At 46.1% G+C, this 24,786-nt stretch overlaps 2 protein-coding genes across 7 annotated transcripts in view; both read right to left on the reverse strand.

Annotated features, from left to right (window-relative positions):
• UBR4 (ubiquitin protein ligase E3 component n-recognin 4) overlaps positions 1–14,376 on the reverse strand; it is a 67,784-nt gene extending 53,408 nt beyond the window's left edge. For all 5 annotated transcript variants that reach the window (XM_040651375.1, XM_040651374.1, XM_040651373.1 and 2 more), the window contains exons 1-26: positions 14,126–14,376; positions 10,995–11,092; positions 10,333–10,436; positions 9,959–10,088; positions 9,714–9,853; positions 9,452–9,554; positions 9,175–9,316; positions 8,904–9,028; positions 8,410–8,534; positions 8,091–8,150; positions 7,790–7,980; positions 7,462–7,561; positions 7,243–7,380; positions 6,629–6,746; positions 6,019–6,206; positions 5,332–5,491; positions 5,114–5,199; positions 4,057–4,226; positions 3,599–3,881; positions 2,913–3,045; positions 2,649–2,728; positions 1,994–2,122; positions 1,414–1,596; positions 1,073–1,195; positions 754–983; positions 2–126 (exon numbers count right to left, since the gene is read on the reverse strand). In XM_040651375.1, coding sequence (XP_040507309.1) covers positions 2–126; positions 754–983; positions 1,073–1,195; positions 1,414–1,596; positions 1,994–2,122; positions 2,649–2,728; positions 2,913–3,045; positions 3,599–3,881; positions 4,057–4,226; positions 5,114–5,199; positions 5,332–5,491; positions 6,019–6,206; positions 6,629–6,746; positions 7,243–7,380; positions 7,462–7,561; positions 7,790–7,980; positions 8,091–8,150; positions 8,410–8,534; positions 8,904–9,028; positions 9,175–9,316; positions 9,452–9,554; positions 9,714–9,853; positions 9,959–10,088; positions 10,333–10,436; positions 10,995–11,092; positions 14,126–14,361 — 3,700 coding nt within the window. In that variant the 5' untranslated portion in view covers positions 14,362–14,376. The remainder of the gene's footprint in view (position 1; positions 127–753; positions 984–1,072; positions 1,196–1,413; positions 1,597–1,993; positions 2,123–2,648; positions 2,729–2,912; positions 3,046–3,598; positions 3,882–4,056; positions 4,227–5,113; positions 5,200–5,331; positions 5,492–6,018; positions 6,207–6,628; positions 6,747–7,242; positions 7,381–7,461; positions 7,562–7,789; positions 7,981–8,090; positions 8,151–8,409; positions 8,535–8,903; positions 9,029–9,174; positions 9,317–9,451; positions 9,555–9,713; positions 9,854–9,958; positions 10,089–10,332; positions 10,437–10,994; positions 11,093–14,125) is intronic.
• Positions 14,377–14,727: 351 nt separating this feature from the next.
• Positions 14,728–24,694, reverse strand: EMC1 (ER membrane protein complex subunit 1). Of its 2 annotated transcripts, XM_046903151.1 has the most exons (24): positions 24,584–24,694; positions 24,388–24,512; positions 23,961–24,026; positions 23,752–23,845; positions 23,288–23,416; positions 23,015–23,141; positions 22,730–22,879; positions 22,201–22,368; positions 21,706–21,777; positions 21,258–21,314; positions 20,904–21,026; positions 20,584–20,680; positions 19,968–20,084; positions 19,597–19,605; positions 18,842–19,041; positions 18,460–18,609; positions 18,098–18,259; positions 17,749–17,868; positions 17,368–17,505; positions 16,890–17,063; positions 16,520–16,730; positions 16,210–16,294; positions 15,631–15,760; positions 14,728–15,462 (listed from the first exon to the last, which is right to left on the reverse strand). In XM_046903151.1, exons 1-24 carry the CDS (start codon positions 24,658–24,660, stop codon positions 15,283–15,285), a joined length of 2,961 nt encoding a protein of 986 aa, XP_046759107.1. In that variant the 5' UTR covers positions 24,661–24,694; the 3' UTR covers positions 14,728–15,282. The 2 variants fall into 2 exon arrangements, with proteins under 2 accessions (XP_046759107.1, NP_001012856.2); NM_001012838.2 differs by lacking the exon at positions 19,597–19,605.
• Between the last annotated feature and the right edge of the window lie 92 nt (positions 24,695–24,786).

Genomic DNA, 24,786 nt, shown 5'->3' on the forward strand with positions numbered 1-24,786 from the left:
CCTAGAGTATTGGACTTGCAACGGCTGGATCCAATGGCCAGGACAGCAGCATAACCTCGTAGCTTCTCTTCAGAAGGTTTGTTCTCACTGGAGCCCTCTTCAGATAGGCTACGTAGCAAGTAAGATCTGCATTCATGAGGGAAAGGATTCACTTCAAGGAAGCAGTTCTGCATTTCATAACTAAATGTGTCAATATGGTGACAGATAAGAAAGCAAACTTCTGAAGTTCTGCCCCATACTTCATGTGATATCACTAAGAGAGTTCGAGGCTTTTATCTCCTCTAAGCTTCTTACCAGCAAAAGCATCTGCTCAAAAGAAAAAAGCTGATTTACTTTTGCTTTCTTCTACATAGGGGCTAATGAGAGTTTAGAAGACTTCAGACTCTTAATCTAAGAATTAACACCCCCCCCTCCTCTCTCTGATGGTCTCTGACAGTCTCAATAATGAGAGTGAAATAACCTTAAGCAGCACTGTCCTACAGAGTGGTAAGAAGAGGTTTCATCTTTGGAGGAAAAGCTGATTTTACAAACTTGCAAGGAAGTCTTGAAAGATCAAGCTGCTTAGAAATAATGACCAAATTACAGCTCGAGTAGCTTTGTCTTCTTTTAAAAACAACGGTCAGTCTAAAGGATCTAAGTTAGAGTAACTATAGTGGGCTATTAACAGACTCACCTCTCTCTACCAAAGCAACCAATGAAATGAAAACGCTCACGTACAGAAGAAAACATTATGAGAGATGCTATGGGTTGTACCTGGTAAATGTAGCATAAGTATCAATAAGCTGCAGTGTAGCAGGTAGGAGGTTCTTGGTCATCTCTGAAGACTTATGAGGATCAGTTTCTGCAGCCAGCTTGGTAAAGTGCTCATCTAGAGAAACCTGGATCTTGGAAATTGCAGCATCGAGGGTGTAAATGGACTGTAAGCTGGGAACTTCATGCAGCTGGAGAATAGTTGTGCAGTCAATGCCACAAAATGAAGATATCTTAAAATACAAATGAATGGAACTGTAAGTGCAAATCATTCCACAGAAACAGATGTTCCACGTGCACATCAGCATTTGCATCAGCTCACCTGTCGAGCAAAGTATTCTTCTGCTATTTCCACGTCATATTTTACAGAGCTGCACTTGCTGGAGGCCAATTCAATGAGAGAAGCAGCATGTTCAGCTTTCATCCCCTGCTTGGTAAGGTGATCCTACAGATGCCAGAAAAAGACCACACTTGAAAAGTGCTCTATAATTAAGCACTCTGCCAACTATAAGGCTAGAACACTTCAGAAATGCAGACAAGTTCCCACTTCTCACCATGCCCACACAACAAATCCCACACGCACTAAGCATAGAAGAACAAGAAACTGACATTCTTACTAATAAACAACATTACAAAACACCCCAACGAAGATGAGACTGTAACCTTGATCCATGTGACATAAGATGGGATTCGCAGGCGAGAAGACCAGCGCAACGTGTGTAAAATATCACATTCACTCATCTCTGGTGTGTTTGTAGCCAACTGATTCATGTAGTTCTTGGATGGAGGCAATATTCCCAGTATCCGCCACAGTATCAAGAAGTAGTACTGAAGTGCACAGGCTTCCTAAACAGAAGCATGGTTGGATAAATTAGTAAAGGAAGATTGCAGTTTGAAGCATTATAGCTACTGAAATTATCTCATCAGGGCTCTAGACTCATGAAGATGTGCTAAATCAGGTGAACATGTGGTAAACTGAATTTCTGTCATATTATGCAATGAAGCATAGAAGGAAGAGGAGGCATTACCAGGGAGGAACAGTAAGTCTAAAACATGCTATGGATTAAAACTCCTTGAGAGATATACCACCACCAAAAATATTACCATTAGCCATGGGATTTTTAAGTTCTCCATTACTCCAACCACAGTCCAGAATACTTTGAATACTTCATTGAAAACACTAAGATTGAAAACCTGTTACTCCTCAGCACAGACAACATTACAGCAACACATACAATCTTACCAGTGCAGTGACATTTTTGTTCTCTTTCCTCCTGAGTGTATCAAACTGTGACCCTGCTGCAAGTAGTGAAGTCAGCGCTGTGTAAAGCTCATCATACTTCATAGTCCTAGAGAAAAGGACCTCACAAACCTGCAAGAGATGACAAGTCACGATCACTGTTCTGCATCTGCATTTGTTTATACTTTCTGTTAAGTATTCAGAACACCCACAGACCAAAAATATGCAAAACGTGGCTTCAGGAAGTTAATTCTGTCAGGTATTCTGGAAGAATTTGATCAAACTGATGGGAAAGGAACCCTATTTATCCTATCTTTGCCTCAGATGTTTCAGCAGCACTGAGAAGTAACTGTGGCTATGACAGGGCTCTGCTCTGCAGCATAAATAATTGAACCACGTGCATTATGACAAGCTGTCCAACACAGCTTCATAGTAGTACACCTGAATTTGCAAATGGACTTTCCTGACATACAACTCAGTGCAAAAAAGAATCCCACATTATCTTACTCAGTCACTACTCTTTCCTCTATCTGGATACAATTCCTGATCTAGCCACTGCATCAGGTCCTTCCTTCTCATCAGTTTGCCCTGGCACTTGTCAAGCCAACTCTGCCCTTTGAAGGCATACAGAAAGGTCTCCACATATAAATCCCAGTACCGTGCTATCCAGACGGTTTAGGTCATCTTCAGAAGCTTCTAGAGATAGGATGCAGTAGAACCTGGGCTGTGGAACTGCATCTGGAAGGTGATAAACAGCAATAATTTTGTTTACTAAAATCGTTCAAGCATAACTACATGCATTTTTATCTGTTTTAAGTTTGCCTGTCAAAGGCAGGAAAAGTTACCCAGGCCATAGGAATGGTACTCATTTATTTGCAAAAGCAAATCTTGGAACAAAAACTCCTCATGTTTTCTTTCTTACCTGATGAGCAGTGTTTGGTCCAGTTTTCTTCCACCTCCTTAAAACCATGATAGAGTGGGACAGAGGTTCGTCTGCTGCTGTCCTGGGACCCACTCACCCAGCCAATGGGTGGAGTCAGCAAATTATACTGCACCTAAGTAGAAAAGCATTAAGTCATTAAGTGGGGGAACCACTATAACAAAACAAAGAGCCATAAGATACAAACAATCCCAATTCCTACAACACAGTTTTCTCAGCTTCTGAGGGAAGCCCTGAATCCTACCCGATGAGCTTCCAACTACTGAAAAAGCCACACAGAAAACACTAGGATCTCAGTATCCTAGTATATAACAGTGCCATAACTAGTATATAACAGTGCCATAACTCAACAGGGACAAGCTAAAGCAAGAACAGTGCATATAATGTGTTTGAAATGGTGTCTAAATACCCAAAATAGTCATGACTTTGAAAGATGAGGCAGGGCTTTCACCCTGTTCTTAGCAGAATTTATTTGGACAGCAGTTACATCACAAATGTATGCTCTAACTGAACCTGCCATTAGGAATCAACAACTGTACTTAATCTCTTATTATAATCTGAAAGATGGGTAACAAAACCAAAGAAATCAGAACACACCAAATGATTGCCTGTCACAGATTTCTGCTGAGCAATCAACTACGTTTCAGAGCAGGATCACAACATTTTACCTGTTCAAATAAGTACACAGGGGCCTTGGAATACTGGTGGAGCAGATAGTCAAACACCAAGAGCAGGCGTGCCACAATAAGCGGTACAGAACTTTGCTGGGTGTCCATGTTCCCTGTCAGCTCCACAATTGTCTGGATACAGAGCATCATGATAGACCTGCGGCCCCTCTCAGAAAAATTGTGAAAAATAAGCAGCAGCAGCTGGAGATGTTCAACGTTCAGATCTTCTGCATCACTGGGAAGAGTCCCTTGCAAGGCATTCTGCTTCAGCGTGCCCACAAACCTGACAACAGGAGAGAAAGTTCATGTATTACTTTTCTTCTTGCTTAGATACATCTTTAAGACCTCTCTAACCAGAGGTTAGACAAATACTTTTACTGTTCCATTTTGCTGCTTATTCTTCTAAACAATTCACAAAAACGATGACAGACTTCCAAGCTGAAATAAAATTATCTCACCTTTCCCAAACTTTAAGGCATTCTGGGACATCAGGGTCTCCCTGGGCAGTGGCTTTATGCTGCCAAATGAGGAGAAGTCGTGAGAGCACTGACAGACTTTGAGGATGGATGTAGAGAGGCCACGGACCTTCAGAGAAAGGGGCAACTCCCAGCTGCTGAAGAAGTGTGTTCTGGAATAAAGCAGAGACTTGGTGAAAAAGAAGGAAGTCCTGCCTGCTTTCTTTAATTAAAAGCATGATTTGAATAAAGAATATTGTTCCCAGGGGTTGTAAATACAGCAATATTTCCTCTAATCTTAAATATATCTCATAGCTACTGAGGGATATTTATGCTGTCATTTTGCCACCTAAAACGTAACAAAATTTGAACTTCAGCACCAATGCAGGACAAAATAGCATTAATGATCTCTACTCATTTGCCACAAAATCACAGCAGGACAGATTAGGCTTTGGCAGAAACATACACATCAGCCTGCAGTTTGTGCTTCAGCAAAAAGGTTGTTCAGCTGCTTTTGGGGGGAAAAGAAGTGTAAAAAAAAGGTGTTCTATAACACAGACAACTAATAGAATAGGCTCTGAATACACTGATAGGTAAGCAAGCCTTACTTACAGTGTTAAGTCAGGTCAGCCTATGACCCAGCAAAGAAACCTAGAGGCTACAAAGTTAGCACATGAAAGCAAAGGGATTAACTTGATTCTCCTGAGAGAATTCCAAGGCTTTTTGGCATCAGTCCTGACAGCAAAGTAAATCTGTAGGAATGCTTCTTGTTAACACATGGATAGAGGCAAGTCTCCAAAACAAACCACACACACACTTCTCCTTCAGCCTTCATCACCTTCAAAGCTCAGTGGATTAACCTGAACTCTGGATGTTAAGCTTACACACTGCAAAGTGTCATTCAACCTGGAGCCAAAACATTCCAAGCTCTGTTTGAAAAACACCATTCTCTAGGGCCAAGTGGAAGCACAACACGCTGCTTCAGGTGCAGAGTCCACACAGAGGCATTAACAGACACCAACATTTGTTCATTTCATTTATATATTTATCATGGCTTTACCTGCAAGGCAGGAGACTGAAGATCTGAGGTCACTAAGGAGTGGTTGAAGTGATACAGTGCAGCAGCAAACTCCTCATCCGAAGTGCCTGTAATACAGAGATCGAGCCATTTACTATGGTTGCTCTCCCATATCTAAGATTTCTGTATGGAACTATGGAAAGAGACACCTGCAAATCCTACTACCTGTGCTTTCTAACAGAGAAGTACTGCTCACTCACCCTTAAGCCCATCCTTATCCACTTCTTTGATGATGCTAGCAAGCGTTGCCATGTGCTGCTCCGAAAGAGAGACGCTCAGGTAGTTGCGAATGAAGTTATTCCTGGAGTTCAGCATCGAAGAAGTGATAAAGTTCAAAATGTTTGAAGCTAGGCTCAAAAACTGAAAAGAAAAAGAGAAACACGCTATAGAAGCAACAGAACCTGAGGGAGTATAAGAAAACGTTAAAAAAGACAGAACTGTCAGCAAAATAGATCACATTCCCTAATAACACCCCTGGCAGCAGAGAGCAGATTTACTTTACTCACTGCAATGCAGCTCACTGCACTCTTTATAATTTTAGTAATTCACTGAGAAAAGTTTCAAGTCTCTGAAGCTCTTGGCAGCAGAATTTATTTTTGTCTTTCCCCAACACTAACTGCATTCTATCAGCAACTCAACTTACTTACAGCTCTGCCCTCATTTTCCCCTCTTCCTTTGTAACCCAAACTGATACTCTCAGTCTGATTCCCTAGCAGTAACCAATACAGCAGCAGTATTCCACTTGATGGAAGAGTAAACCAAATACATTTCTTCAAAGCCAATCCTCCATCAGCAGTATACTTAATACCTGACATTTATCACGTTACCTGTCAACACAGCTAGCTACAGCACGCATCATTTCATTAACCCTGGAGACCTTTCCATACCAATTCTGGATCTTTGCGGCTGGCCAGGATGTTCCCATTCTCTCCAGCAGTCTGTTTGTTTGGGCTTTTCACTCTTGGAGAGCTCTCCAAGGGGGGTGGTGGAGGGGGTGGTGGTGGGGCCACTTTCTCTTTGCTTGGAGATATTGTCTCTTCGAACCATTGCCCAAGGATTGGTTCACTGTCATCATCTGACGTGGGAGGCAAAAAAAGCAAAAGCACAGGATTGTAAAGAACCACCTCATGCAAGGGACTTGTTCTTCTTCAGGCCTTTACTGTACCATCAGTGAGCAGAGTTAAGGCATCTGCAATCTTCATTTCTCCCTTCCCGTCACAAGGCTCAGCAGTTTTACAGCAGGAATTTACAAGAAGAAATTATTTCCACTCTCTTCTCAAGCAAATACTGCCAAATACCAGCCTCTCTGGCTTCAGTTTACATAAAAGAGTATAGTCAGCATTGCTTCTGCCAAACAGATCTTACAAACTGCCTCATATTTTCAGCATTACACGTTATTTCAGCCCAAGAAGGCAAAATCCCAGTAGCCAGGTTTCCACTAAGTCTGAAAAACAGCATAAAATCCTGACTTAATTTCTTTGCTGAGAACTCTATTACCTTGGCTGCTGTCCTCCTCAGTGCTGCTAAAATCGTCCTCATAGTAAGTATTTGAATCGGTGGAGGCACTTGCATCACTGCTCATGGAGCCCTTTCTCTGACGTTGCAAGACACACGCCTTACAAGAACAGCAGAACAAATTAAACGTTAGGATTATGAAAGAGGAGAATTTGACAACAAATTATCTTCCTAAAGCATTTTAATTTGCTTCCAGTAAATTCTAGCCAAGCGATTTATTAACAGTTTCTCAAGATTCCTCTCCCTTAAAGTTGTATCAGAATTTATGCAGGATGGTTGAAAATAAATTATGCATGCCAAGAATTTAAGCAACACTTCAAGTAACAGCTTTAACATGAAAGCATCTGTTCTGAACACAGCCTTTTCATCTTCTCGTTAAATTCACAAATGCCACTGTGCTTCCAGAGCTATTTTGTTAGAACAAGTTTGTCAAATTTACAGTCTCCAAACGAGGAGGGAGAGTGCCTTTGGTTGACACTGACAGAATTCTAAATTCTTCTTTGCATATTCACAGTCTGTAAGGAGAGAATTTTCCATGCAGATGACACTCAGTGGGAGTTGCTCAGATATCTCCCCAGCTGCACACCAGTTCCTACCTTTCTGTACGATGTAGACAGCAAAGTCAGCAGCAAATTAGTGAGTGGTACAGAATCTATCAGCCGCTGGATTCTCTGGATCGATGTGCTTTGAGCCATGATATCCAGCACTGCTGGTGGGCCATCGCTCTCCCAGCCCTGGAGGACAGCATTGAAGAGAGAATTTAAAGCGTGTTTCAGTGGAGAAGGGCAAGTGTTTCACAAGAACTACCTACACACCTTGTGCAATGCCTCCACTTGCAGATCTTGAAAGAGGGATGACAGCAATTTGATGGCATGATTTGCAAGCACCACTGACAGAACACCAAACCCTTGATGTCTACAGAAAAATAAAAGATACAGTATAATTGCAGGGGGAAAAAAAAAAAGCAGACTGAGTGAGGTGACTGAGGAACTGCTTTGCTAAATTGAAAAAGAAAAGGTGACTCATTTTCTTTTCAAGAATCAAGACCTGACTTTCTTGAAGACTTGAACAAGACTCTATAGTAATTGTCTGCTCTGCACAGGTTAGATGGACGATGATTACTCCAATGGGGTCTTTACATACCCTTTTCCAGGTCCCAGTTTGGGAGACCCAACGCCCTCCTTCGTCCGAGCAATAATGTCTCTGACACGAAGAGCAGCCAATGGATCTTTCTCTTTCCCCTTATCAGCCAATGCTGTTGGGCTGAGGTTCAAGATGAGGAAGAGACTGTTTAGCAAACACCAGGCCCCAAGCAGCTGGAAGTTCTGATAGTGCTATCATCCAAAAGGTTGAGGGAAAAAAAAAAAAATAGATGAAATAGTGTGAATCTAAATGTGAAAACACAACAGCATAATAAGAGCTTCCTGAAGGGCACAGATCTTACCTCACCCCCTGCTCGGCGTGAATTGCTGATGGCTTGTCCAATCATTTCATAGATTTCAAGCTGCAAATAGATACAAAACCACAGTAATGTTTAAGCATTGGACTGGGCAATAACTAAGCAGCCCACACACTTTTAAAACTCCAGACATGATTGATGTTTCCTAACCACAATTAGCCAACCCAATTACTTTATCAGCCAGTCTATTGCTTAGAAATAATATACATCTACTGCAATCCAAACAAATACAAATTCTATACATTTCACTCGCCAAGAATGAAAAAAAACCCACCAACAATTGCACTCCTTCCCATCTACTTACACATTTCTGTACAATAGTAGCAGCATCGTTTTCATAGTCTTCTTCTTTGGAACTCGTAGATCCAGTCCGTACCTGCTGAGTGGTACCCACATGTAGGATGGCCATGCAAGTTGCCACACTCACACCTGGATGAAAACAAGTGAAGGTAACAGTCTTCTTATAAGCCAATCTTGGGACAAAATCTTCCCTTTTAGCACATAGAAAGAAGCAGTATTAGACATGCACACATGTTATGCTCTGAACATTAAGAGATGGAAGAAATTACAGATTATTAAGAAGGTGTTGAGTCACCGAGTCGCACTTGCAGAACATACCAGAACCTCAGTACCACCAGAACAAAGCTCACATTGCCCCAGGGTCCACATTACACAGTATGGGGTAAAGCTGTCGCATCCATAATGAAGACTACTTGTGGGGTGAGCCACGAGTGTGTGGGTAACAAAGGAGAGAAGCAAGAACGGCTTAGAGGCCTAAAAATAGAGGAAATCAGTCACCTGCATAGAGACAGCTGAGAGCAAGAACAGTCACATCTTGGAGTCGTGTGGGTGTCAGGGGCTCCAACACAGGCAGAGACAGAGTATCCAGTGCCATGGTCACATCTATGACCAGCGAGTGAAATCTGCAGTAACAACATAGGTTAAGGATCAGCAATGCAATCTATACGTCATGGGAGCAGCACAATAACTGATACCACACGGCTAGTACAGCTATTTTCTCTCATACAGTGTATCCAGCATATACCAAAGAGTGATGACACGACCTTACCCGTTACGAACAGCAGTGGCATCTGCCACCGTGGCTGGCATAATAAAAAATGAGTTGGCTGACACAGCATCTTGAAACCGATTGATGTATCTCAAGAAGTATGGGAGGTTCAGGCACACTCGCAGCAACTTTTCAGAGCCACCTACCAAACAAAAACAGTGTTTTACTGTTACTGTGCCATGGGAGAGCTTCTAAGCAGAACAGATCTAACAGCCATCAGGAGAAATGCTTGCTCTTGCACTCTTTATCCCCGCAGTGCTACAGAGCTGATCCTCACCCAGTTCTTGCAGGCTGGCTACATTCTGAGCAATGAATATGCTTTTTGTCTTTGCTGCAGAGGTTTGATCTGCAGAAGCTTGATCCTCGTTTTCTCCTTCCACCTAAAATCAAGCACATACTAAATATATCATGGAAGCATAAAAAATGTAGGGCATTGCAATGACTCTGTGTAATGCATCAGCAACAGAACTCAGAGAAGTCCCTGAGTGCACTGATATTCATGTTAGACATCAGGCTGCTCCTATTCTGGGGCTGTATACCTGTGTCTCTTGCATGATAGATGGTGATGCTGAGACTCTGGGGTTAAAGACTGATGTCAGCTGATTCAGGAAGTTCATCTGTACTTCTTTCTGTCTTAGTTCTGGGCTCACCGGGGAGGCCAACTCCTTCTGGTCCTCTACTGCAGGGCAAAGAGCAAAACATCATTTCATACATCAGAGCACATAACATTTTCTATAGCTCACTCCATCGCCACAGCGATACAATCACAAATTGAACCACCCACCATCAGAGAGGGTTTTGATGGTCTGAGGCAGCTTGGCTGATTTCATCATCGCTGTGAAAGTGATGATTTCTGTTCGATCCAGGCGGCTGCAGCCTGTGCACAGCCCCTTTATCAGCAGAATGAGGTGTTTCTAGAAAGAAAAAGGCATCAAATACATCATAAACTCTCTTGATTCCAATTGTTTTGTGGTATCGTTTACCCTCAGCTGCTGCACTATGTGTAATGCAACCGCAGCATCTCAAATCCAATCTGATCTCACAGCAAAGATCGTGATGGTACTCTTGCTTTGTACAACATCAGAGCAAATATTTATGGAATTAGAGGCCAGAGTCCATTTTTGCTCTCAGAGCCACACGGTCAAAATCTGTGCTCACCTGTGAGACAGCACACGCTTCGTCTGGGTTCTCCAGACGCAGAAGGGAGAACTCAATCAGGACTTTACATGCTGCTGCCACCGACTGCAATTGGTTTCTGGGTACTGAAAAAGCAGATGGTTGTATCAGTTAGGACAAGTCTCAAAGTAAATCGGTATAGCATGTTCTTAATGCTTCCAACAAAGCAGAACGCTAGGCAGCATGCATGCATACATGGTCTATCATGTCTAACAGAGAGATACAGTGTCAATTTGGTCTCATTAAAATGTAACTCAAGAAACACCAGGGAAGCAAGGGTAAAACCCTTCTAACACAGGCATACAGGATGGGTTTCCTTGCAACATTTGTGAGTTAATACTGTCAGAGCTTGGAGAATAAGCACTGATGGACACAAAACAAGTTTACCCAAACCACCTTTGTGCTGAAAAAATATATACATGCAACCAAAGAGCTGCCACCACCCACCAGTAGGTGTCCAAATGCCAAAACTGGGCAAGTTTCCCTCTCCATCTGCCAGGAGGACACGAACCACTGTTTGTACTACGTTAATATCTGACTCAGAAATGGGGCCTGAGACAAATCCCAGAAGAACAGCTCAGGCCTACTTTTACTACCCTTCAGTTGTTGTACAAGGGTAAAATTGGAGGACGGAGAGCACTTACTGAGACCACACACAGTAGTGATGTAATGCGTTGAAAGTGCAACAAAGGAGGAGTAAAAAGGCTCGTATTGTTTGTCGTGGTGCAAGATTTCTGATTCACTGCAACAGGAGAAGAAGGGATACGTCAATTCGATACGGCACAATAGCGGCTGCCACACAACACTCAGAACATGATATATCCATTAACACATGTAAGACAAGATCATTAAGATCACACGCTCTTTCCAAATCAAAGTGTTGAGGACAGGATCTTGTCTTGCGTCCCGTTTGTGTACCCTCAGGCCTGACTCCTGCAGCAGAAGGCAGATCAGGGCATCAGGATTACTGCCTGCACTGGAAGTTTAAGAAAACAGCTCCCAGTATGGCCAGTACTTTTCCTTTACATCACCAGAAGTCAGCCTCTCTAACAATCACCCTCCTGTCAGCTTTCATTAATCTTTAAGTTCCTCTAAAGTCAGCTGCCCGTAAAGTTGGGGCTGTTTGTTCTGCTGATGCCAGTGCTGCAGCACAGGCATTCCCTTTCTGCCAAGGCAGAGCCAACAGCAGTTTATGCAATTCTGCAAAACAGAAGGATCAAAACAGCCCATTGCATAACAACAACAAATACTCAATGCGGCATGTGCACAAACAGAGGAGCAAAGAGTTTTGGCAGGTAGCACACAGTCCAGAAGAATGCATCCGCTGTCATCAGCCTCGTGGGCAGAGGGTGGTGATCCCAGAGCTTTACAGCAGTTTGCCATTCTTCCCTGCGCACAAATCAACACCGAGCTCAGATGGAGTGAAAATACAACGTCAACTTGGAGCATAAAACTCTAAAGCAAAAGGTGTGTCAGTACTCTGAGAGTCAAATCTCGGAGGTTTCCCCATCAGGTCTGCCAGCCACAGAGCGCCCATGTGTTGCAGAAATGACACGCTGAAGGCAGCTGTGGGAAGGAAGGCTTCGCCCCACATCCCATCTGCACCGACCTGAAGGCAGCCACACCGAGAAGCAGAGCTCTGCCTGCAGGGCTAGGCCAGCACGTGAGTCCTCCAACAAAACTAAGTGGTGTGGATGCCCGCTTATTAAATGCTTAAATTAATTGCCTTCCCATTTGCAGACGACAGAAACGCTCAGGCAACGAGCAAGTTGGATGAAAAGATGGCACGACAACTTCACCGGACACTCTGCTTCTAAAAACAGCAGCTCCTCCACCTCTGGCAAAAAGACCTTATTAAAGGGGAGCTGCTGGGAGGCAGAGGCTGCCAGCTGTCATGGGCACCACTCCCAACCAAAAGGACAATTCCTCAAGCCTGGCAACAACCAGCACTGCCAGACATCGGATGCGTCAACGCATTCGTGCTGCTGTCAGACACTCATTTTGCTCACCTTGTCCTCTACGGCCAGCTCTAAATTAGTGGCTGTAGGTGCACACAATGTATTTTAAGAGAACAAATGAGGACAGTTTGGTGGTAACGGAGCACAGAAGAAACTGGCAGCTCCTAATGAGCTCGCTGCCATAAAGGTCAAGCTGAGCAACACACAACACCTGCAGGTATAAGAACAGAGAAGTGCAGATACCCGAACCAGACAGGGATTTTCACCCCAACTGGACAATAAGAGGTTTGAGGTTTATTTAAACGAGTTGTGGTCTCGTTAGGGCAGTGAAAAGTGGAAGGCACCTGTCTGCTCATCATCATCATCATCATGTCCTTGCAAATAACAAGAAAAAAGGTAACAGCTTAACCTGTACTGTATTAAAGTGCTATACTGTATATACAGTGAAACTAGATAAAAACTTCAGGCTATTGTGCTGTGATTTATCTATTAAATAACATTTGCTTACCGGGGAAAATCATTACACTAACCAAGAAGTCAGCCATCAATATAACACTTCAGCAACGAACACCACCTCATTCTCGCTTCTGCTTCCAAATCTCAACCAGCCAGAAATAGACCCTTTATGTAAGGCAGCAGCAGCACAAAGCACCCTCCTCCATGGAAAGGTACAGCAGCAGGTGCAGTTCTCTCACTATTAAAAAACCTTTCCTGAAAAATCAGCCTCATCCAACTGTCACAGGCTTTGTCAACCGTGTTCCTCTGCAGCTGGGTCTTTCCATGTTAGTATTTGTATGATTTCTGTCAAAAAAATGAGGCCAACATCTATTCATTTCTGAGCATGCTTTCTAATAAGAGAACGTCAGGGTGTTGATAATGCTAAAACTTAGGAATAAAATAGAAGCACTATCAAGAATAGGAGCATCTTAATTCATTTTGAAAAGAACGATGTTGGTGATTTCACTGTTGTAGCACCAGGACATCCAACCACACTGTGGACCAACCAGCCAACCCCCTCACTACTAATCTTGTTAAAAAAACAACAACAAAGAGTGCATATTTTAATGAGAAATCTAAAGATAGGTTGTTTCTTAGAACAGAATAGCATAGCTCTGCACAGTAATGAGCTATTTTTTCCTCTGCATGAGGCGTGACATAAAAGCTTCTGCCCTGCAGGACTCCACAGCAAGCAATGTGCACACTTCTACAGGGTTTGCTCAATGCCAGGCACCGGGCAGGGGAGGGAACACACCCCTCCCAACAGCATTTCAAGGAATCATTCAGGTTGGAAAAGGTCTCCAAGGTCACCAACTCCGACCCCAACCCACCCCACCGTGCCCACTGCCCACGCCCCTCAGTGCCACATCTCCACACTGAACGCCCCCACGGACGGTGACCCCACCGCTCCCTGTGCGGCTGTGCCAGCGCATCACTGCTCTTTTGGTGCTGCAACCTGAGGCCATTCCCTCTCATCCCATCACTGGGGAAGCGCAGAGGCCGACCCCACCTCACCACAGCCTCCTTCCGGGAGTCGGAGAACGATGAGTTCTCAGAGCCTCCCCTTCCCCAGCCTGACCCATCCTCTTCCCTCAGCCGCTCCCCGCAGCACAGTGTACCAGACGCCTCACAGCTCCCTTCCCTTCCCTGGACCCGCTCCAGAGCCGCGGTGTCTTTCTTGCAGTGAGGGGCCCAACACCGCACACAGCGCTGAGGTGCGGCCTCACACCGCCGAGCAGTAACACCTCAGGGCCGCGCGCCGCCTGAGGGGAAGCAGGGCCCGGGGCCGCTCCGTCCCACCCCGCGGCTGCCGCCCTCACCTCTCGATAACGGAGGCGAGCAGCTGCGGGAGCTCTTTCATCTCGAAGGCCGAGTAGGAGGCGGAGAGCAGCGGCCGCACCGCCACCTCCCAGCCCGGCTCCGCCGCGCCGCCGCCCGCCGCCATCTTGCCGCTGTGCTGCGCCGGGGGGGGCGGCGGCGGCCGGGGGGTGGGGGGAGCGGGCCGGAAGCGCCCCCCCACTGCGAGCCGCGAGACAGGAAATGGATCAAAGCGCATGCGCGCGCCCAGCTCCCTGATTGGAGGAGGAACGGCGAGCCTTTGCGCCTGTGCAGTACGTGAGTCAGCAGGATTAGGGGCGGCGCATGCGCGGTACGTGCGCGCGGGTGGAGGCGCATGCGCACAACTGAGCGCGCGAAGGAGGCGGCGCTCCTCACGGCTTCAGGGGGCGCTGAGGGGGGTTTAAAGTCTCCCGCGGGCATGGGATCAACGGCCCTCCTGGAGGGGAAGCCCCACAGAGGCCCCACACCTGCTGGGTGGTGGATCTGTGCTGCCAGAAACCACGTCCCATTGGTGCTTCTTTGGGTTTAATAGGCCCACAACTATCCACCGTGTTATAGTTCCAACACAGAAACATTTAAAAACTGGAAGAAAGTAACGTTTTAATCATAATAAATAAAGAACGTGGAGAGATTTTACATTCCAAGTGCTCCCACACCCCCAACAACTTAATTAAACGACTGCCAGAGGCAGTTTCCCATGGCCAGGTGGGAAACTTTTAACCCTTTTAATGGAATGAGCACACAGCTCCTCACATCTCACCCCCAAGGTTCAGTCAGTGGGCTCTGAGGCAGCAGGGAGCAGCCCAAGGACACATTCTTGGCACTGCCTTCGTTAAAACCAGGCAAAGAAGAAGACTGCAGATTTTAGGGCTTTAACTGAGACCGCAGGGAGGTGTGGGAGATATGAAAGTCGTTACAGTACGGTGTCTCCTGATCATTTCTCTTCCATTTCTTTACAGGCAGCACGAGCAGCTCTCCCCTCAAGTATTTTCCAGTAAAAACGCAAGAAGTCTGCAGTCATTGCAGTCACTCCAGCTGGAATTTCTGACAGAACCCCACAGCCCTGCTGGGTCGCAGATCCTCAGCCAGAACAGTCCTCAGGCGCCATCCCCAGCCCCGCCGTTCTGTCACTGCAGCCCTACCGCCAGGCACGGTTCAGCAGTTTCACCTGGGCCAGTCTCTTTGTGATCATCGTGGCAAACACCAGCCCAAAGAGGACGCTGCTGATCAGCACGTAGTCGTAGTCATCTTTCAGGACATCAAACTGCTTCGAGGGGTACACACGGGTCTGGTAGATGTCCAGGCCGTATGCCACCACCTAAAAAGACATCATCATTTCATAAAATAATCATCCTATATCTACAGTTGTGATTAAAAGAAGGAATTATGAAGTGCTGAGCAGCCACGTGATCAGAAGTTACAGACTGCCTGCTGTTCTCCCCACAAACTCCACAATTCCACACAGAAGCTGCTGCCTTGTGCTCACCAAACAAGTCGACTCCAGACCAGAGGGGGAGGTGTAAATCCCTCTTATTTGGGATACGGTCTGATTGTAGTTGATGAACCTCTCAGCGTGGATCTGCACATCTGGGGAGTAGGGAATCAGGTTCTCTTCTCTGAAAAGTATTTAAAGAGATATCAAAACCCATCCAAACAGCACGCAAAGGACATCATTTGCATTTCCTCCTCTGATCAGCACAGGCTACTGCCCTAAAACAGTAAAATTAGCAGCTCTGCCCCCATGCAGGTTTATTTTTGCTGCAAAAAAGCAATCAAATATGCCAGCTGGGTCAGACTGCACTGCAGCAGCGTCCTTTTAGGGTTCTAATGTTTTATAAGTGTCACTCTAACAGCCTGTTACTCGAACTGCTATCTCTCAGGGTTTTTGCTGATGGTAAGATCTGCTGTATTACATATATTCCGTTGTCACATACAGGGAACAAAGCAGCTTCACTTAAATTCCTGCAAGAATTGCCTCGAATCTGTACACTAGATCACACTCCCTCATTATACACAAAATCCATCCATCTTCAAACAGGAATAGCAGCTGTTGTGCCTTCCTTACCTGCTCTGCTCTGTTGGGATCTCTGGACGGCGAGGATCCAGCAGAGCCTTGGGGAGGGAGAGGATGGCACCGGAGGGAAGTCCGACTGCACATTAAAAGAAATGAATGTTAAAAACTGTCAGTTCTGACAGCATTTTCTAATAGGTAATACAAACACTCTTCTAGTGCACATTCTAGCACTTGCCAGGAGTCCAGGGCAGTCCACAGGCAAGCAAGATCTTGGCTAGAGAATCACACTGGCCTGGTTTTGAGCACAGTGCCTGACTTATGCAAGGTTCATAATGTTCAAACCAGAGCAGCAGGCACTTACTCAGCAAATGACGGCTGGTGATGCCTCGCTCGGTGATGGTGGCCTCCATGGCACTGATGGCAGAGGGGAAGATGTACGACTGCTGGAGGACCTGAGGTAAAAGAGGGCGGTCCAGGGAGCTGAAGGCTGTGGCATTGTATTGCTCCGTCCCCTCGTACAGCTCCAGCACAGTGAACTCGTTCCGACGTGCCTTTGTGTTCCAGTACTGGTACTGAAAGGAGAGAAGGATTTTAGGAATGCAGGGCACGCTGACTCAACAGTAGAGAGGTAGCAGGAAATCACAGAGGATGATCAAGTCTTCTCCAGGTAAGTTTGCCAATTGCCCCTAACTCCTAAACGTTAAAAGTAAGAACAGAATAACGCTCCTTACCACCACCCAGTTCTCTGAATGGACGATGTGGACAGGTCCCTTTGCTTTCTTCTGTACTGATGAGTGGATGATCCTGCCTGTGACTCCATCGATCAGATAGATCCCAACGAAAGTGCGCTCGTGGTGCGTATCGGTGCTCTCTGTCACCACTGCAAGCAGGTTTGGATTCAAGGACTGTAGCAGCAAGAAAAGAAAAATCAGGTAAGATCCTCACCTTAGTGCTACAGGCACTGCATTTATCTGCATTTCACCTGGAACTAGGCATATAATCAATTATCCTACTAGAGCAAATAGGGAGAAATCAAGCAGCAATTCCCCATCACTAGATGCCTGAGCTGTCTGGGAAGATTGCAGACATTGACACACATAAATAGAAAGAAAGAAAGAAGTGGAACCACAGAGCAAGGTTCAAAGCAGTGTCCACAAATGCTGAAATCTTCCAGTGAGTGAATGCATCGACAGAAAGCTCCTATGGCACCTTATAGAGAACACTGCGGTCTCCCATCACACGGCCCTGAGAGTGCACGTGCTCACTGGATCTCTTCCCTTTCACTGTCACTATCCTCTGTACTTCAGTGGGTATGGCCACCTGCCAGCTCTCCTCTGTTGTCAAGTCCTGCAAGAAAAAAAGCACCACGTGGTAAAGTTTATCTGTCCTCACAAGACACCACCCCAACCAGTAAGACATGAGGATCTTTCTTTGTAAAGCTTCTGAGACACATTTCAAAGCTTGAAAGAATTCTTAAGTCAGCTGAGTTGCTTTTATTCCAAGCAAAACACAATAAACCAACTGACCTACCATTATCCAAACAACATTTAAGAAGGCGACATCGTTTAGATTGTAATATATCTTCCATACCTTTTTCAGTCTAAACCCAGAGAGCTTTCCCTGCTCGGCATCCACTAGATAAAAGAAGATGGAATGGGCCATTTCTTCCAACTGGCGAAGAACATTCTTAGTTGCTGGGAAAGCTGTCACCTGGGAAAGCAAAGAACAATGGGAAGAGGTTAAAAATGAACAGGCAAACAGAAAACACAGCAGATTATTTTGAATGTGTCAAGCAGGATGAGGTCTGCCTTACCAGAATAGCTCCGTAGTTTTGTGTAAAATGGGACTTAATGGCAATTTTTTTTTTGTCCTGCTCCCAAAAGAAGTGCAAACACTGGCCACAACATAAAGAAAACTGCCTCCTGTCAAAGCAATTTACCTTGTACTCATCATCGATCAGAAGCAGTACTTTGGCGTAGTCCTGATCCATAATAGGCAGAAGCAAAGTCTGAAGAACTGGACGCTTCAAAACAGGGGGTGCTACTTGGCTTCTCTTCCCAAAGATGGGGTTAAAGACGTACAGAAAGCTCATTTTGGTTTCCTAAGAACCAAAACAAGATGCAAAACTTTATTTAAGACGGACAAAAGAGCTGTTTTTCTACCAGTTATCTGTCACTGTTCATTATTCAAAACCCAGATTCAGCTGCTCCATCAGAGCATTCTGTCTGGATGTTATTATGGCACTGAAGTAATTTCTCTAATGAGATACCATGCTGTGAGGGACAGAGGAGAGGGACCCACCTTATCCTTAACAAGCAAGGTGCACTGTGGAGGGTGGGGGAAGTGGGCAGTTGTTCTTTGGACCATCAGCTTGAGGGAGGCACCCGGTCTCACGTTCCTGAGGTACTGCTTCCATAGGATGGTGCCAGAACTGCTTTCAATGCCAAAAAGCTGAGCAGAGACAGAGCAAAACCAAAGTTAAGAACATCTCTCTCACATTCAAGCACGGTGCCTTCTTTTGGGGTATGAAACAAGAGTCTGAGTTCCTCCTGAAAGCTACCACAAAGTACTCTGCACGTCTTCAAGACGTTCTTCTCAAAGCCCAGGTAAAAACAGGGGGGAAATTCAGTGCTGAGACTCTTCACTACTGTCTAGAAACGGAGTACCACTCTGGCTTCCTCACCTTTCCTGAAGCAGTGACCATCACCATCATTTTCTGGAGGTTGAACTCATCCCTGGCTAGATTGTCAATGTTAATCTCATTTTTAATCTGGCTCCGGGGTTTCCTGGCATCATAGAACATCTTCCAAAGGTGAGCAGTCCAGGCTTGCAGCAGGATAAGCTGGGAGGACAGCCGCTTCAGAAACATCCCCAGCAATCCATCTGCAAACAGACCAGTGGTGGTAACAAAGGAAAAACATCTACATCCCACTCCCTGTCTGAGATTACAGCCTCAGCCACTAGAAGAAACACTGCCATGCATGAGCTTACGTCGCCTGTTTTCCTCTGCCTTTCCCTCCAGAATAGAAGATTTATACTCATTTCTATGATAGACCATCTGACATTTACCAACCTTTTCCCATTTACATCTCAGTCCAAAACATGCTCTTAGCAACTGTAAGCAAACCTTCATCCAGAGAACATAACCTCTTCTTTAATATCCCTTCTTTCTCATGCCCTCCTGAAGCTAACCAACCTGTGAGGTCTGCATCTCCCTCTACATCCATCACTCGGATCAACAGAAATGATTGTTGTTAAAAGAAACACAACAAAAACCACAATTCTGCCCAGCAACAGTTGATATTTAGCTAATTGAAAGAAGCAAAACAACAGGCATCAAGTGTATTTCACTACCAGGAAAGCAAACAGAAAGGAAATCAAGTTCCACTGAGAAGTGTTAGAAGTAATTAGAAAACACTGCATGCAGTCTGAGGTTACCTTGAATAGCTGCATCCAGGACAGCAAGAAAAACAAAACAAAGCAAAAACAAAAGCTATTGCAAATGGGTCTTCCAGAAAGGGAACTCTAAGGGGATCAAAGGGAAATGTTTAGGGGGAATGGTGAAGATCACCCACAGATGGTGATTGGTTTTGACTATAATATGATTGTGTCCTCTGCCTTTGGCATCAGACTTTAAAAGTTTAGGCAGAAATGGGTTTCTGCTCACTTTAATTGCCAGGAATGAAAATCTGAATCTTAACTCTCAGCTCAGACGAAAAAGAAAATGATATAAAATGATATACTTCTTCAGGGATAAAAGACAAACAGACTCGTATGCCTAAGGGTGATTCCACTAGTCCATGGCTTACCTGCTTTCTTCCCAAATTCTCCCTCCAGCTCAGCCTGTGCGCCTGTCAGAGGCAGATCCACCATCTCCAAGCTCACCACTTCTGCCAGTGACTCCTCTCTGCTCCACACAACCTTTCCTGGTAAAAAAAACAAGGACAGGATATTGGAAAAATTAAAATGAAGTGTAAGGATACAAGCTCTAGAACATTCACATCACTGAGATGGACCTCCAACCCTTTCTGCAAATATGTGTTATCTGCCACAAGGATTTTCTCTGAAGAAACATCAAGAAAGATCTAGAACATGGCTTAGACTCGCCCTATGGTAAGATGATTGAAATCTGTGCCCACACCCCACCCCCCCCAAAAAAAAACCCTGAACTAAAAACAAAACACTATAAAATTGATAGGCTCTCCCTGTACAAAGAGCACCGCAGAACAGTTGTCTCAGGAGAGATAATGTTTTGAGGGTGAAAGATGATGTGAGGCTGCAGTATCTTCCAGAACACATCAGTTTCCAAAGAAAGCAATCCTAAAATATGGGGCCTGGGTTCTACAGCACCGCAGTTTTCTTCTCATCCAGAACAAGAAGGTTGCTGGTAAAACCCGGGCCAGGTTTGCTGTTTGTGCCAATCACCTGGCTGCTGGAGGAACATCAGCATGTGGTCTTCTGTTTGCACCAAGGCTCGGTAGCCCACTGAGTCATCCTTCTTCAGGAAAACCTGGATATAGAGCTGAGGGAGAAAGAAAAAGAGTAAGCCAAACAGTCAGGTTAGTGATCACACCGTCTGCTTGGATAAAAGTGAACTCTCAGGTGAAATAAGAGCAAACATGATGTCTGCATGCAGTATTGTTTTCACCTGATCTCAACAGCTCTACAAATGATGCCAAATCAGGGTATGAAGGGGACTGAAAGCCCCACAAACCACAGGATTGAAGTAATATCTTCCCACTCACCTGCTCTGGCTTGGCACCGTTCTGCTCCAGGTTAAAGGTAATCGTGGTATCCAGCAGTCTTTGTCCAGTTTCAACCAGATAGAGATTGATGTTGTAGGTTTGATTGGAACAGGTTAAGGATTCCTGTAACATCACGCAGAAAAATGCTGAGATAAACTCACCTGTCATGCTAAATCTCGCGTGAGCAAAAAGTACGGTTTCAAAATGTTTGTAGATTATTTATCTGGAGCTGGTGTGAAACATCAGCCTCCAAAAACCAAGGTGTAACACCTTCAGTGTTCTGTTCCCAACAGCAAAGGAAGAAAAGCGACTGTCAAGAACTTCTACTGCAAATGGGAACAATCCCCCTCATACTTGTTTCTGAGAATCCTCCAGAGCATTTCCATGAAGGCCATCAGAACTTCCAGGTTTCTGAAACGAGGATGAGAGAAGGTAACACGTTTTGACACTCCCATGAGAGTATGATGAATGAATTGCTTTGTGTGTCTGACAAGTCTCAGCTTGGCTCTGAAAGCAGAAGACGCTTATGCTAAAAATGAGGTTGTGCTCAGCTCAGTATTCATAAGTACTGAAATCCAGTGCAGATCAGTAAAGTGGACTTCTACATTACACACCAACAGCTTACACAAGTGGAGCCTTAGCTGGATGCATTACCACTGACTTCTTAGGCCTGAAAAGATCATTAAATCTCACTCTTTTCCAAGTTACTCATCATCCAGGCCTGCAAAGGAATACATGCGTGGAACCCACTCCCAAAGCATGTTCAGATCACAGAGCTGTGCTAAACACAAGCTGTACCCACCAGTTCGTTCCTACAGGTCAGCACAGCAGCAACAGTCTTCTCCCCAGTTGTTGCAAAGCTCACCAGAGCTGCCTGAAAGAAAAAAGCAGCAAGAAATCATACAACACAATAAAAAGCAAAAGTCAACAAAAAACTACCTGTGTAGCAAATTAATCCACGCTGCAACTACCAAGAAATGGGATTTCATGGCCAAGTTTTGCATTGTCTGACAAAAAATTTTCTCTGAAACTGAAAACACTCCTCAAATAATAAGACAGTGACCATTCACCCCAAACCCAGGACAGCTGTTACCAACAAAGGATAACTAAACTAACGCTTGGAAATGTGTCAGCAGATGATATCAATAAAACCAAATGGTTTTCAAATGTTGCAGTGGAGAGCACAAGTAGAAAGAGAAATTCAGCAGCTCGCTCAGAACACGTAGGGGTGTTTGACTGTTGTAAGGAACGTTCAGCTGTATTGGCCCTCTCAGTGCAATGCCTTTTTCCTGGTTACCTGCTGGAAGTCTCGCAGGTGGCTGAGCAGCCCCTGTTTGCACTGCAGCAGGGAGAAGTGGCCCGGAGACACTTGCAGGAAGAATTGAGTCCGTGAAGCGTTGATCACACTGGGCTGAGTAGCCAATACCCTGGGCTGGAAGCCATCAGCAAACTCCAGGTCAAGTGACTGTGGAAGGAAGACAAGCACGTGCATTCATGAAAACTTCTTCCCCGGTGAAACTAATAGCTTCCTTTTATCAGCAGCAACAAACACTCTGTGAAGAAGTTACTGTGTCATGAAAAACCAAGAGGCAAGCAATAAGGCCCAGATTGCTGCTGAAGCAAAGCTCTGGCAACACCAACCTAGAAAAACTGACTTCAGACAGACACAATATACAGTTTTCTCCCTCTACTAATGGATCATGCTGCCCCCAGCACTTCCTCAGTCACTGTGTAGGTTACCTGTAGAAGAACCCCTGTGCTCCAACGCACAGTCAGGCACCAAATCAGTTGGATAACTGCATATGAAGTCTCTCAGCACTGCTCACCTGCAGCGGGATCTGCTTCATCTCCTGCTCAGTCTCCAAGGAGCAAACATAGAGCGAATGCGTGGCTGTGTCTGCACACACCAGCACTGCCTCCCCCACCACACCACAGGCTCCATTTAAGCTCTTCAGCCATGGGGCTGCCACTTTGGTCTGCCAAGAGAGACATCAAGAGATGAAGGCACCAACAGCAAAACTGTTTTTAAAGAATGAACTTACTGACACAACTCCACACACTGCGTTTGTTCATATCAAATTTGCTATTTTGGATCCATAATCGAGCACTACCTGTTCTATGACTTCTCCATCCTCCACGCTGAGTGTTAAAACCTTCAAATGGCTCTGGGGGACAACTCCAAGCACATGGATCACTCCAGCCCCACGGGAATATAACATCTGGTACTGAGTATTCTCACTGTGAGAGAAACAAAGATCACAAGGCATCGTTTTCTCATGTTATTGCTTCCAAAGGTTTTCAAGAACATGAAGGAACCGCAGCATCTTTTCCTCCCAAGATGTCAGGCTCTGAGTCTGAACTTCCTGCTTCAAATACATTCTCACCTTTCTGGCAGGTGTTCTACCCACTTCTGGTGCCCGTTGGACAGGTAGTGCAGGGAGATGGCTGCCTTCTTCAGCACTGCCACATATTTCACTGCGTCCTGCAGCCCCACCAGACTCGCAGTCTGGAAACTAAGCACAGGTCAGACAAGATAAATTAGAGAGTTATCTATAGGTTCTCAAGCAGGGTGAACTTCCTCTTTTTCTGGACGTTTAATAGCCACATTACCTACAACTTGTGAATCACTTTATTATCTATCCATGCAAGATGCCCCGAGATCACACTCTCATCGTTGGAAGTTAACAGAGCCCTGGATGCAACCACCAACCAGCTGCTCTCGCAACAACCAGATTTTCAGAGTCTAACCTCCAAAGTGCTGTACCGTAGTCCAGGTATGTTATGCTTGCTAGCTTAATGCTACCTTATAGCTGGGACGAGGGCAGGAGAGAGCCCTGACCAACACTACCTGCCCGTGTCCAGCGACGTCTCCCAGTTCAGCCCTCCGATGTTGGTTTCCCAGGAGCGCAGGATGCGCCCAGCGCTGGATACGGTGATGGCATCTGTACAGGGAGCAAAGGGGAGGTGAACCCAGAACCTGTGCCCAGCACGGGGCAGCAGAGCCGGGAGCTCTGGCAGGAGGACAGCTCCTGTGTGCTGCTGGGGGGGGTTTCTCACCCTGCCCGTGGATCAGCATCGCGTCGATCGCTCCTTCAGGGGTGGCCTTATCTGCATGGCGCCACACTGAGAGACACAGAAAGAGAGAAGGAGATGGGCACGACGAGGCTGTTGGTTACTGCTCTCAAACCCTCAGCCTCAGGACTTTCTAAAGAGCCGCATCTTCACTGCCTATTGTGGGAGGAGCAGGCTGGATTTGAGGGACAATCTCTCCTCTGAAAGAGCAGTGATGTGCTGGCACAGCTGCGCAGGGAGGTGTGGGGTCACCATCCCTGCAGACGTTCAATGCGGCACTGAGGGGCGCGGCGGGACGGGTTGGAGGATCCCGGAGCTCCTTTCCAACCCCAACACCTCGACACCCCCGCCCTCAGCAGCACCGCAGGCCCACCCCGAGCCCCCCCAGCCCGGCATCCCCCGCCCCACTCACGGATTTCGCCGCTGCGGGAGTTGAGCGCCGCCACCACGTTCTTCTCGGTGCCCACCAGCAGCTTCTTGGAGCCCTGCGCGGCCTCCAGAGAGGCGAACTTCAGCTTCCCCACGTACTGCTGCCTCCTGCGGGGACGGGCAACGTGAGACGGGCGCGAACCGCGGGGAGAGGCCCGGGGTGGCGGCCCGGCACTCACCAGTCGAACTTCCCCACTTGGTCCTCGTACACGGCGGCCGCCAGCGGCAGCAGCAGCGCCCACAGCCCCGCCGCCATGGCAGCGCTCCCGCCGGGCCCCGTGCTGAGCCCCGGGGTCCTCACGCCTCACGGGCTGCCCGCCGAGCCGCCTGAGCGGAAATCTCCAGAGAGCGGCGCCCGGCTGCGCTCAGGCACTGCGCGGGG

The sequence above is a fragment of the Gallus gallus genome, chromosome 21 (genome assembly GCF_016699485.2).
Source record: "Gallus gallus isolate bGalGal1 chromosome 21, bGalGal1.mat.broiler.GRCg7b, whole genome shotgun sequence".
Taxonomy (NCBI): domain Eukaryota; kingdom Metazoa; phylum Chordata; class Aves; order Galliformes; family Phasianidae; genus Gallus; species Gallus gallus.

Coding starts and splice junctions, on each gene's coding strand:
- EMC1 (XM_046903151.1), bottom strand. CDS start 24,660: ATGGCGGCGGGGCTGTGGGCGCTGCTGCTGCCGCTGGCGGCCGCCGTG. Junction 18,610..18,841: donor TGGTCACTGCTTCAGGAAAG/GTGAGGAAGCCA, acceptor GTCTCTGCTCAG/CTTTTTGGCATTGAAAGCAG. Junction 16,731..16,889: donor ATTCAGAGAACTGGGTGGTG/GTAAGGAGCGTT, acceptor CTCTCCTTTCAG/TACCAGTACTGGAACACAAA.